At 36.0% G+C, this 14,863-nt stretch overlaps 1 protein-coding gene across 5 annotated transcripts in view; it reads right to left on the reverse strand.

Annotated features, from left to right (window-relative positions):
- LOC117332703 (tripartite motif-containing protein 2-like) overlaps positions 1-14,863 on the reverse strand; it is a 73,545-nt gene that overhangs the window by 4,541 nt on the left and 54,141 nt on the right. For 4 of the 5 annotated variants that reach the window (XM_033891702.1, XM_033891704.1, XM_033891706.1 and 1 more), the window contains one exon: positions 1,659-3,230. In XM_033891702.1, the coding sequence (XP_033747593.1) occupies positions 1,659-3,230 (1,572 nt within the window). The remainder of the gene's footprint in view (positions 1-1,658; positions 3,231-14,863) is intronic. The other variant, XM_033891705.1, reaches the window with a different exon arrangement.

Raw genomic sequence — 14,863 nt, forward strand, 5'->3', positions numbered from 1 at the left:
ATTACATTTATCTGAATAAATTTATCTCAGAAAGTACATATAGAACAAGCCAGTCAGGATCTAGATAATTAGTTAAACAATTAAGTGAAAATTATATTTATCTTAATTTATCAGAAATGTAAATATGATATAAGCAATTGGGGAAACAGAATATGAGTAACACTAGTTAGTAGAAATGAGTTTTTTTTCGAAATATGTGAACACATCTTATTCAAAATTCATAACTGGATGTTGAAAATCAACCAAATGAAAATTATGTGTAAAATCAAAACACACCACGCGGTTTTTCAAAAGGAGATCCCAAAGAAGTTATTGATAGTACATTAGAATAGTTTAAAAGTGAATGTGTCAAAAATTCAGAAGGGAAACGTATACAGTTAATGATATAAGATGTATTTTTCCCAAAAAGATACAAACATCTAAAAATGTTATCTATATTTTTTTATGAAATTTATATACCGTCAAACGAGTTTTTTCCTAAATAATGCTTTCTCTTTATAACCTTTTTACATTTTTATCTTAAAATCTTGTCATCAGAATACAAGGTCGAACATAAGATGAACTTTAAATGCTAGAAAATATCTCTACATGTATTAAGTAGTTCAGGTTCATTAGAAGATATGACATATATTCATATCTACTCTAGGATATCAATATTAAGGAAATGAAACACTTTAAAACACACTGACCTCATGTGTAATTGTAGTAGAAACAGCACTAACGACATTCAGTGTCCTGCATACATTTTCTTACATTTAAAATTTAAGAAATGTCATAAAAAACTTCTTTCCATGTTAAAAGGCGTTTCACCAATTCTCCGAGATCTTTGTGCATGCGTATTGGCATCGTCTATTTTTAGATCTACCTCATGTACCTATTTCTATCACTTCCCAATCTGTCACATTTCGTCGATTGATGGGCCCGCCAACAATCTGATCAATCATCGACTCGATCCTTCCCTATTTGCTCGCTCTCCGTTTTATTCGTTCTGTTATATTTGCATGTTTACATGGTACTTATCAGCACTGATGTCAAATAACAAGTTCCGTTACCCTTTTCAAAAATTCCTTCTCATTTATTTATAGATCTTCGACAAAATTTTCAGCACCATTTTTGTGTTAATATAGGTTCATTACCTATAATCATCACTCTTCGTCTATAAAAATGATTTGTCACGTATTTTCTGTATATGTATATATACTTATGTATATCAATAGGCCCTATTTCTTTTACCTCTCGTCTATTTATAGAACTTAGACATTTGCAACAACAAATTAATATATGTTATGCTACCTATTTTTATAGAATTTTAGGTAATTTTAGCACTAATGTCTATTTATAGAATCCGCTACCTATTGTTATCTTCCCGCGCCTATCTATAGGTTTTATGTATTTTAGAACTAATGTCTAATTATAGCTTTCGCTAAATAAAACCCTAGGCACACCGGTTTTTACAATTAGTTCGTTAATTTATGACTTTTAATAACGCTATATGTAACCTTAATTGCCCTGGATCGTTTTCAATAATTCAGTTATGCCTAATTGGTGATAATTGTTTTCAGGTTTCGTTATTACTGCCTTCAGGGGAGTAATAGTGCTCCTCAATGCTACTGCTATAGGATAAGAGGGGGCCACCTTTACCAGATGCCATTACTAACATGGTATTAGATGGGTTGTTTGTCGTGGGCCGGGACGAAACCTCAACCTTCTGTCTCTCCCTGCGGCGGCGATTTCTTCGCGCTTCCTGTCCTGAAGAAGAAACCGGATCTGGACTTGTAGCTTCCGGACTGGCGACGTCTTCCGAGTTTGTCCTCTGTAGCTGTGACGTCAGACTTTGAAGACTTCGAGATCTGGTGTTAACGCCCTTCTCAAGGGTTTCAATGTGCTCAGTTTCGGTGGACTTGGAGTCGTAGTTGTTGCTAGCACTTCCATACACCACCGTTTGGATGTATTGATGTGTCATATCTGGTTTTGGGGCGGCTTTCACTTCTTCTTCCATATCTGTCTGCGTAGTTACGCTGCTAGTGCTGACTTTTGGTGCGGGAGTCGGTGCTGCCCCAGAATAAGACCTTTGCGGTTTCGAAACAACTGGTTTATCTGAATCTTGTAGATGACCCATATCCAAATTTCCGGCAGTGAAATGTATTTCCTTCAAAACTGTGTTTGGTAAGTCCTTCAATTCAATTTCTGCAAGACACGACAATTTCTCTTGGACCTGTTTCTTCAAGAGAAGAAGTTCTATATCCTTTCCTTTCAGAACAAGCTCTGTCAAACTGCATGTACTTTTTAAGCTATCAACGTTAACCTGGAGGTCACTTCGCTTGTTGACGTAATCCATTACCATGGGTCCGTATTCAAAATGCAAGTCATCAATGAGTTGCTTTTCTCTATTTCTAATGTCAGATATGAACTGAATGGCAGTATCGCGTATCTTCTGCTCTGCAGTTTTGATGGTACCTTCACAAGCAGTAAGAGCAAGCAGCTGACGATCGTAAACCTCCAGTTTACTTTTACAGCAGTTTAACAGTTTTTGAATACTTTCCTTGTACTTTTCTACGGCATCCGAAAATTGAGAGATTTCGTGGTCTTTGTGCTCATTGAATGTGCACAGCACACAGATACAGGCCTCACAGGGTTCACAGTAGAACCTGACAACCTCCTCCTGATGCTCTTTACACTCAATATCTTTCTCTATATCTACATCGAATATGCTGTGATTCTTTGTGACTTTCGTTTCTCGATGTAGTTCCACACAGTTTTTACATAACAGTTTGTTACAATCCAGGCATTTAGAAGAAGCTTCGCGATGCTTTCTATTTACAAGTTTGCAAATGTCACAGAAAGGAAATTTTGATGGCTTCTGCCTCGCCACCACCTCTCCTAGACTCGAAACCAGGAAGTTATCTGGAAGCTTCTTGACGCCACCTAGCGGAAGTTGAGTACGCTTTCGGCACAAAGGGCACGTGAATTCCCGATAATCGCTATATTTCTTATAGGTACATTCTGACATGATGTGATTGTCGATGCATTGCTCGCAGAATGTATGCAGACAATCTAAGCATTTTGGGTTCTTGAATCCTTCAAGACAGATCTTGCAAGTTAGGAACTCATCGTTGATTTCCTGCGCTAACTTTCCACCAGTAGTTGCAGTTTGGTTCGTCATGCTGTTGAGTGTGTTGTAATCAATGGACGTGGTATAGTATCTGTCTCTCTCAAGTCTCCGTCGATACCTGGAACATATGAAAAGTTACGCTTGAATAACAACCGAAACTCCAAAACCAGAGGTATTCGTGTGATTGCTACAAAGTTACCTTAATCTATATTTCTAAATTCATAATTTTATTTTACATTGTGTAATGTTAAAGTACGAATATTGACATTCAAGATTTTCATTGGAATATCATAAGATATGATACTGCACTAGAAATTCTTACTAGCACATATGATATATTCTACACAATAAAAGGTAGTTTAATTTATGTCAGATATACATTATATCATAAAAACCTCACACATACAAGTACTTAGTACTATACAATATACGCAGTTAACCTCAAAAAGACATGCTAGCAATTATATTTAACCTTACAATGTAAACCGTAAGCCTAAAACACACATGCTAGCATTAATGAAATATTTTACAATACAAACGGTCCAAAATACTTGATATCATTATCATTAACTTTACAATATAATAGGTAACTCCCAGAAATGCATAGAAAATATCTTTCGAATACTTAAAATCAACACAAGAGATAGCAAATAGACCTTCTAGCATTGATATTATAGTTTACAACACACACACACACACACACACACACACACACACACACACACACACACACACACACATATACTTTAAACGGGAAAGTTACGATAAAGACAGTATATTCCAAGCACTTAGTGGGAGCACTGTTATATAGAATATACAGTGTACTTGGGAAACACATGAGCAATTCTGATATAATATACTACATGTACCATGCTCCATATACAACGTAAGTAACTTTATTATATAGATTATATAAGTAAAGTTGCATTATTCGAATCATCTTTGTTGCATGGAATTTCTGCTATTCGAGAGAGTTTCCGCGATCTATGCAATGGCATATGTATGCATTTTTCTATTAGGAGAAAACGGGAACAAGTGTGTAGAAAACAATATGCAATACTATGGCCGAGAGTTTTGTCGCGTAGTACGGCGAATATATATCTTCTTAATAGTATCCAATATAGTTCATTTGCATGCCTTTATACAAGCAAGTCATCTATGGTGTAACGGGGTATGGAATGGATTTTATTTTGGTAGATTGGCTACAACAAATGTTTCGTAAACAATTGCTTTGCTGAATTATTATAGTAGATCATCTCCTCCTAGTTTGAAACCTTTTCTAGACATATCGTAGATACCAAAGATAAATTATATCTATAATGTTAACACTCTAGAGACAGGGGGCCAATCCGTTAAGGTAAATGCTTTCCTTTTACGATGGAGATAATTCTTGATTGTGACTATTGACCTTCGGCATGTGACCTGGTGTGTGTTATGTGAGGGTCGCCGTGTGTTTTGTGTTGGCTGGAGTGTGTTATGTGAGGGTCGCCGTGTGTTTTGTGTGGGTCGCCGTGTGTTATGTGAGGGTCGCCTTGTGTTATGTGAGGGTCGCCGTGTGTTATGTGAGGGTCGCCGTGTGTTATATGAGGGTCGCCGTGTGTTATGTGAGGATCGCCGTGTGTTTTGTGTGGGCTGGTGCGTGTTATGTGGGGATTGCCATGTGTTATGTGAGGGCTAGAGTGTGTTATATGAGGGTCGCCGTGTGTTATGTGAGGATCGCCATGTGTTTTGTGTGGGCTGGTGTGTGTTATGTGAGGGTCGCCGTGTGTTTTGTGTTGGCTGGAGTGTGTTATGTGGGGATTGCCATGTGTTATGTGAGGGCTAGAGTGTGTTATGTGAGGGTCGCCGTGTGTTATGTGAGGGTCGCCGTGTGTTTTGTGTGGGTCGCCGTGTGTTATGTGAGGGTCGCCGTGTGTTTTGTGTGGGCTGGTGTGTGTTATGTGAGGGTCGCCGTGTGTTATGTGAGGGTCGCCGTGTGTTATGTGAGTGTCGCCGTGTGTTATATGAGGGTCGCCGTGTGTTTTGTGTGGGCTGGTGCGTGTTATGTGAGGGTCGCCATGTGTTTTGAGTGGGCTGGATTGTGTTATGTGAGGGTCGCCATGTGTTTTGAGTGGGCTGGTGTGTGTTATGTGCGGGTCGCCATGTGTTTTGTGTGGGCTGGTGTGTGTTATGTGAGGGTCGCCGTGTGTTATGTGAGGGTCGCCGTGTGTTTTGTGTGGGTCGCCGTGTGTTATGTGAGGGTCGCCGTGTGTTTTGTGAGGGTCGCCGTGTGTTTTGTGAGGGTCGCCGTGTGTTTTGTATGGGCTGGAGTGTGTTATGTGTGGGTTGGTGTGTGTTATGTGAGGGTCGCCGTGTGTTTTGTGTTGGTCGCTGTGTGTTTTGGGTGGGTCGCTGTGTGCTATGTGAGGGTTTGTGTGAAGGGTGGTTGACAGTGGGGATGTATGAATATTGGTAAAACATGACAGGAAGTCATTACAAGGAAGTTTTTTAATATCCGACATACAAAATGTCCTGCTAAGACGAAACTATTTAAACTTGAAAGGAGCTGTTAAACGTTGTTACTCAATCTGGTCAAATTGTTTTAAACAAACTATCATGCTTTATAAAACTAATTCCTACATCTAGCAGACGTAATGCTAAACCTCTGCCAAACATAACATATGTTGGGCAAGTTTGGCAAACGCTTTGTTAATTTAACACTATATAATTGTTTCTTATTTTGTAAAAAATTAAAGTATGGTAGAAAAAAATGGAAACGTTCACATTTAATCATATGTGAACATTGTATTCTAGTTAAATGTTTAAACTATCAATCATTCAATCTGTCTAGTTGTACACTACGATGACCCATGGAATGCAACGCAAAATCTTATGGTATGACATCATCATTCTGCCACGTAAGTTGAAACTTACTTAGACCTATTTTTACACGATTCGTGAGTGCAGAGGATTCAATCTGTCTGCCACTTTGTTTCAAATCTGACACCTCTATCAGTGTTTTCGTAACAGTTACAAAATAACAGCCAAATCGAGATGAAGTTTTATGACTAAATCTTACCTTTCTCATTAAACTTCTGATATTTTTAGTGTTGTCTCCCTTTAAAATATTAAATAATCATGACTTCTAAATTCGTTATCAGCAATATTCCGACAAGACAATAACAGAAATCATCTTAAAATTCAATAAAAAATATTTTAACGACTTTATTTTGTGGATCAGATTTTGAAAGGACATCCATCCATACTGTACGTCACTAAAGGTAGCATATAGCCTTAAATAAAATCTAGCGAAACATTTAATTGTTAAGTACTGCTGGCTGCTCATATCCTCCATGGGGCAGTATAGTGTCAACATTACTGGAATGTTTGTGTTTGTAAGTCATTCTGACGTATTCTTTCTCTATTGTCCATGTTTTGCATTAAGCTATAATGCTAAGAATACAAGACGGAGTCATTATTCTTCGTTACTAGTGTTTATTAACAAGGCACGTACATTGTGTGGAAGTTGGCAGAATGAACAAAGCACGAATATAAACCATTCGTCATACGTTAAGCATGCTAATACGGTCAGAACCTTTGCATTTTTGTGGCTTTAGAATCAAACTGAGTAGTTAATCCGAGACCAAACCATACGACGAAGGGTTGCTAAGGATATCATCTGGTTGCCGTGCTAAGACCTCTGGATGAAGAACGGTAGGAGGTTATCGTGGGTTTTTGCGTCAGGTATTGAAATATGAGAAGAAAGGATACCAATGAAATGCGTATATCTATGTATATCGCCCAGCTACATTTGTAAGACCAAAATGGTGTAGTCAGCTGTTCGTTAGCAGTAGTGGCTGACTTCTTGTGCCAGTGGTAAACACAGATGATGGGATTTTAAGCCGCCTGATGAAGCGTGTCTATCCAACCAGTAGCGATCCACTAATAAGAAAATTATAAACTGATCTCAGAAACTCGATGAAGAGTATCCACAATCTCTGACACTATGTTTGGTCTAAGGGCTACAGATGTTTTCGAAAAATCGTCCTTTAGATAATTTTGATGTCGAAAAATATCAGAAAACTTATTCAGTGTATTAATAATTTATTAGATGTAGATAATTTTGCTGACATGTAGAGAAGCATTAACAGACCGATAATCCCAAATACAAATTCGGAAATCTACTGTAGGGCCAAATATGAACAAAAGACAGCTTTATACGCAGACCCCTAAAGGCCAAGTGTTCGGGAAGCATAAGCGTCTTTGTCTTCCTCTTCGACACTTGATGTATGGTACGTTAATGCTATATGCAATATGGTGTTTGGTTGTTAATTATCAGTTAACTCGTCAGAAGCCAATAAAACTAGGGGATAACAGCACAAATGATTAGTTCCGTAAATTAAGTATATTTAATTAATTCATAATTAAAAGCAATACCACAAAAACAAACGATGGGCCTGACGAGATTCCTCTTTCGTCGCCACAATTAATCCCGTTAGTGGATCAAGTGACTCATAAAGCATTGCAATTAATATACAAATGACCCATATACATCTCGATATATTAGATAGTAGACTATTTCATCAACCTCAACGAGATGACGCTATAAATCACATATCTTTATATATATATATTATATCTATTGAGGTCAGTTTGGAGATTCCTAGCTTCCTTATCGAATTTCCACTTTTGGTCCCTAGCATAAAGAAGGAGGACACAGTTGCATAGTGCAGTTTTATAGTCACGATTCGGCACTGTATCCATTACCAAATGTATATATTCAAAGGTTTAAAGTACGTATGTGGCTTTCTTAAAAAAAAACAGTCTAGGTTTTCTTCTTTTTGTAGACATATGTGAGTTATACTATAATGTTCAGTCAACATTTTGAGCTTAGACACTTTTCAAAGAAGTACAGTAAAGAGTTGTAGAAAAGAAATGAACATCTATCATTAAATTTCCAATAATCCATTAATTTCTCTCTTCTGAAGCAAATTTATATTGACTTTCAAACACCACAAAACAATTGAATGCTTTTTTCGCTTATGCTTCAATAATACATTTTCCATGCTGTTAGATAGGTCACTATGCATTGGTTTGTTTTAATAGAACATTTGGTAGGCAATTTTGGGATTATGCATAAAATACAAAGTTTATCTTCATAAAAATCATATAACAGATGCTTCTAAGAACTTTTCAAAACAATATTTATTGTTATGGTTCCAAAATTGTTTCTTATGATTAGGGTCGAGTGTCATCTTAGCAACATAAGGGTGGGATTATACAAAACGTTAAGGGTTATTTATGTTTAGTTCAACAAATGTAAACAATTTGTGAGACACTGGATTACTTTCTACACTGCGTAGTGATATTTTTACTGGTGCATTGTGACTAGCCGTGCGTAGTAATACATTAGCTATGTCATAAAACACATCGTGCAGATGGATATTTGAGGGATGTGGATACCTTGCAAGTAGCTAAGGGGCTTTGTGCCTCTGGTATGCAAGTAATTGTTAATTATCTCTTATATTTATCGAATGTAAACACAGAGAGAACGCCATGTTAAACAAACGAAATCTGTAAGAATACAAACAAATATCTATATATAGATTCAAGGATATCACAAGTTCACAGAAATTGACTTTTTCTTGAAGTTTCCAAATGTGGACCAAGGCATAAATAATGAAACGAGACATACGATGAAAACGTAAATAGGTTAAAGCACATGATTATGTATGTAAAGGGAATGAAGGAATGAAAGAAATGAAAAAAATGGTATAGGACGCCCTGAGATGCTTTAAAGATAAAAAAGGATATTTGATATTTGGGAAGGGTAACCTGTCTGAGAACTGGAACAACATTCCCAGCAAGATGAAGCTATTTTAAAACTAAAAACTAATTTAGAAGGAGCTTCACAAACTGGTTGTATCACCTGCTTCCGGAATAGAGATAAGTTCAGTAATTAATATAGAAACATACGCTTGCCTCTGCCCAACCACTTGAATATTAGCTATGTCTGAGCGTTCTTAAAAAATGATCTTGTGAGATTCCGGACCCGCAAATATCACATTTAGAAGTTATACATACCCCACCTGTCTATATGTAATACAGTGTATATATTAGATTTTCTGCGTCGCGTATATAATTCAAAATAAAAAAATATAACCTTTATAAGATTAAAAAAACACACTGAAATAGTAACACTTTTCTTAATGTACATAAATATTACTCTCTGCACCAAGTTAACATATCTTTTTAAACGAATAAAGAACGGAATTTAATCCTAGACCTCCTCCACTCAAAAACACAGTATATTGTATAATTTATGTAGGCATTAACATGATTCGGAGTGCGCCTCTTTAACTATTTATTAGATATGGCGTGTGCCCCTTTAATCTCTCAGCACGTGTCGGAGGAACGACCACTCCCCTAGTATAACATCTACAGTCTTTCCTCCCCTACCGTGCACCTCGTACGTGCGCATACTAAAACATGTGTTCTGATGGTTTTAATCATCGCCTTGATCAGAAATAGCTCTGTGATGCTGTAGAGGAGCTCACTATCGCGATGACGTTATACATCGTGTGTATTTATAAACACAGACTTACCCAACGTTTATAGATCATTCCAAATATCAAGAAATGACATTAAATATCACAAAGATATTACGTTAAGATAATGTCAATTTTATTTGTTTAACTACATCCCTTGTTTGTAATCTTGAATGCCAAGTCTAAATCTTGTGAATAGAAGTTAAGTTTCGTCAAGAAAATGTACAGGCATCATCAAACATACAGTCGAACCATTGAAAACATCGAGATATCATAGTATACGAGATAAACGAGTATATTTGACATATTAAACCGTCGGAACTGAATGTTAACTTCGGGTTAACCAGGGTCTTCGAGATATTCGAACAGTATTAATTAATTAACAAATGGAGTTTCCACACTAACACTTTCAGTTCCTCGCTCTAAAAGGAGGAACAACTATATGATGTACCTTTCTATTCTTTTTTATATGTATACACTTTACTTATTACAAACTTCATGTACATGTATAAAACATATTACTTATGTATCTCATTAAACATTTGATACATATTAAAATCACTTCTTAACACACACCATCCATAAGATGAACAATTGATCATGAATGTGCAATCAAGCCGACGTTGATAGCGATATGAACAATTCCAAGTCGAGGTTACAGTATAGCATGAAGAGTTAATTATAGCATGAAAATCATTCGTCCAAAGTTCAAAACAGTTTTCATTTTAACTGGAAATTATGCTCAATATCTATCAGAATGTACTGAAACATATTACACATATATACGTGTGTATATTAATCCATTATCTGCCCGAAATGAGAATCAACGGACAGAAAGAAAACTATTCAGAACTGGTGATGGTAACAGTATGTATTACACAGGAGGTATAAACTGATATGTTTCAAGCCTGACCTTTAGTTTACCAATGCCTAGGATATTCATTCCAGGTTCATTCTGTGCTTCATTAACGTGGCACTGACTGACAGATTCATAGTAAGGTATTCATGATTCGAGAGGTTACCGGTATTATTCTCATTTACATGATCCACCACAAACTACTAGATTCTCTCTAAAGCTAAAAGACTATCTCTTTGATCAGAACTCCTCACAAAAAATGTTTCATTATTCAAGACAGGAGGTTGTACTTTTGGTATAACACTTCCCTGTGAGTCCATGTAGAAATAAACCATTGTTACATATATTCGCCTAACAATCTACAGCAGTGCTTTTCCTAAAGAGGTTACAAGGTACTAGCTAAATAGCTTTTATGTTCTAGACCTACATGTATGTCTTAGTGTATTTCTGAATCTATGTTATATCAGGTAGCATAGTGATCCAAGGAAGTTGTAATTTAATGTTTTGCCAATTAAGGAATTCACAGGTTTTCAGGTTTTAGGGAGTGAATTTATGTATTTCTGTTTTTAGACAGCCCTTACGTTAATATTATGTGAACGTGAAAACAAAATATAATTATGTGGAAAACAAATTGACATCAAACGGCATCATATAATTAAAATCAACACTACCAAAACTTGGTGTTTTGTTTCCATATCATTGAACTTATTAATGGTGCATGATCATTGGTTTAATGTTTTGTTGAATCACCAATGGTTGAATTTTCATTTGGTTAACATTTCATTGGTTGATGTTTCGTTGAATAAAAACCATGGGTTGACCAATCTCAATTCATTTGGTAACATCACATCACTATTGGACCTTGTAACCTCACTTGGTGTTTGTCGTCGGCGACACTTGACCCTTAATGTCATTTCTTTCCTCATTTCCTTACGTCGCACATTTCGTCAATTTTTCTCTCACATTTTTGCTTTCTCTCACATTTGTATGAAAATGTACATTGAATTTTCAATATGTTGTCTAAATAATGAAAATGTTTGAAGCTTTTTAATATAATTAGGTAATCAAAATTGGGTTGGAATTGTCTATGCAAGAAAGCACATTATTTGGAAGTTAGAATATAGGATTATATTTAGTTTATTAATACAATTTATGAACAAGAAGATTTTTCAAGGTGCGATTTCAAAAAAAACTTTTCCTTAAACGAAGAAAGCGTTAGACAACCTAAATACGTACTGCCCATTTGAAAATATCCGGTAAATCAATAGAAAATCAGGGTGGTATATATGGCGGGGAGTATATTTATTGTAAAAGAAACATCAATGGAAAATGAAACAGAAAATTGAAACCCAGACAATCAATTTCACGCTTATCATTTTAACGTCATAATGCCGACACAACGCTTATCTTATTGTTATGAAGAAAACACGTGTTCTGGCACGTGCGGCTCCCTTAGTTGCCGTGCAATAAGAAACCTGATTACATTTATTATATGTCTTAGGCAAAAGACCAACAAGAACATGCATGCTCCTGTGACCTATGCATGTCTCAAGTTTTAGGTGTGGGGTTCTTACTGGTAATAATATATAATACCTTCTTTCCGGTATACGGGAGGTATATAAACATTACACAAAGTTTACAGCTAGATATAAATCTGAAAGGAAATAAACTTTAACCTTATACGAATTTCGATAATATCCCCCCGTAAATTGACAATTGACATTAAAATGCTTTCTTATCACCTCACGTATACGTATTTTTTTTATTCATTATCGGTGTCTTTTCAACTCTTCATTAAGCATCAAAGAACTTAAAAACAACAGAGAATGTCGACAAAATAAGAAAATATAGTTCTAATTCAAAATCAATCAAACGGAGACAAAATACCAACAATAATACAGATTTTCATGACGACCATTGTAAAATCCATTGAGAATAGGACCTGGTGTTTCGGAGGGGAGGGCGTCTTCTGCTTCTGCATCTACCCGCCAGACAACTCTGGATGAAATGCGGGTTAATTTACATTCTCAAAATGAGAACTAAGGTTTTAGAATTAGCTGGCTGGTTGTTATCAAAGTTATCACGTTTAGATACAAAAATAATTAAAGGAAATCGATTCAGATTACAGAGAAGATATCCTTGTTAGGCTTTTAATCAACATGTGCAATTAAAGTGACCATTAAATACCTTAAAAATTCAACCAATTTTAGTTATACCTGTAAACGTGGAGATATGGTATAAACTGTTTTATCATAATACATATTCGCCTTGTCAATCATAAGAATAAGCGTGCTTTTAAAAGAAGACACAAAAATACAAACAACATTATATGCAACCAAATCAGATCAAATTTCTGTTGTATATCGCACACATTGTTTCTTTTCGGATGAACGCGATGTAAAATTATTCCACCTAGATATGCTTTTGACCAGGACTAGTTAAAAAAGAAATATCAGGTTATGCAGTTCTTGTTTTAAATTCCGTTACTACAAAGTCGTTTATCTACAGTTACAAAGCGTTGTGAGTATATTGGTTATGAGAGATAGGTTCGCTAACAAGATCTTCATTCCTTTCATGGCATGCACTAGAATGGCCTGCAGTGAAACAAAAACTACACTCAGCATATTCAACTGAAGAGAATTAAGCTTAACACTACCATTGTGAGCACACTCATCCTGAACGAAAGGTTTGTCCTAGTTGTACTGTACTTGAGGTTGGCATGTTTTCAAATACAGTCACCCTGAGCCAAACAAAGGGTCACAATACCTACTATGCTGTCTGGCCTAGTGCGACCTATGGTTTCGTTGCACACTTTCCATGTTTCTTTGTTTGCAAATGGACTGTGGATGACCCCCATCAATATGGCGTTTATTCAATATAACTAGTCAACCCTGCTGAATTGAATAGCAAGGTGTTCTTACGATTCAGACTGAAAACAGTTTTTTATTTTTAATATTGATGTGTATATATACTGATGCCTATAGGGTTGTCCGATTCTCTTTGGTGCTTACATATAGGAATATGATGAGAAGGAATGTAGGGTATACTATCTCTGATGATTATCATATTGTAAACATAACAGACATTTTCGTTCTGATTGGAATGAGACATTTCGATGTACCTACAAACAGGCAATCAAATCTTCGGAATAACACTTCCTAACATAATTGTATGTCTTGTTTCTCTCATTTGCGTCGCTTGTGTCTTCAAGTGAATATAATAGGATCTAGACAAATCAATTCGCCCCTATGACAAACGACGTCAGGTATAAAGGCATTGTAGCCATTCCGTCATTATCATATTTATTGCAGTGAGTTATGCTCGCTTATTCCACAGACCCTGACACGTCATATGAATTCCAGTGTTTTTGATATTATGGAATCGTGTACCTGTCAACATAAGTTTTTAGGTACACATATTTCCAAGTATAACTTAATACTGACAATTTTTGACTCATGAGAAAATTTGGGTGTTGCCAACTCGCGACATGAGTCGATGCATTGTTATCTCAAATCGGTTTTATATATCTAAAGGATGTGCACATTTAAATCTTCTTTACTGCATTATACATCCTCTGATATGTAACCATGTGAAGGATTAACGGAGTGTTAACACCTGAAGAGCTTAGCTACACAGTTTACCATAACATCTACGCATACAAAGGATAAAACCCAACAGAAACCCAAAAAATCTCACAGATTGGGTAAGTTAAACCTAGAAACGTTGCATCAACGCCAATCAGATTAACAAAACAACTTTCTAGACCAAAGGCAACAGCCGTGATGTTCCACGACACAGTAGGAGACTTTGACACTTACACATTCTGTATTACTACGCAACATATGACGTCACGTTATCAAGGTTACTGTCTGTACTATTCATCTGCATATAACCTTCGCACATGTAACATGTCTGGGATCACTAGGAATCCGTTACCTACTGGTGGCACGCTCTATTACCCGCTCGCATAATACATAAAACTAATGACAGAAAATGGTGATATGCAGCCTATTTATATACGAAACCACTAGCATAGTTGTTCATCCTGAGGAGATCTACGTTTTATGTTATGTCTACAAGGATTCTACAAAGGACACACAAGTGAACAGTATATTCAAATAAGAATTTGATAATACTGTTTATGTGGAATAAATAATATACTGTTTCATAGGGAAATTAACAAATATGAATATTATAATATAAATATTAGATATTAAATAATACTGCCACATAGATCTGTTTTGTCCTTCAAAGACCCATCAGTGATGTTTAGAGCAACAAGGGTGAATCAGAGGGAAAATGGCAGAATGAAATTCAATATGAGTCTCAATTAAAATTAAAATATAGAAAGATGACCCCAAAAAGATA

The sequence above is a fragment of the Pecten maximus genome, chromosome 8, assembly GCF_902652985.1.
Source record: "Pecten maximus chromosome 8, xPecMax1.1, whole genome shotgun sequence".
NCBI lineage: Eukaryota > Metazoa > Mollusca > Bivalvia > Pectinida > Pectinidae > Pecten > Pecten maximus.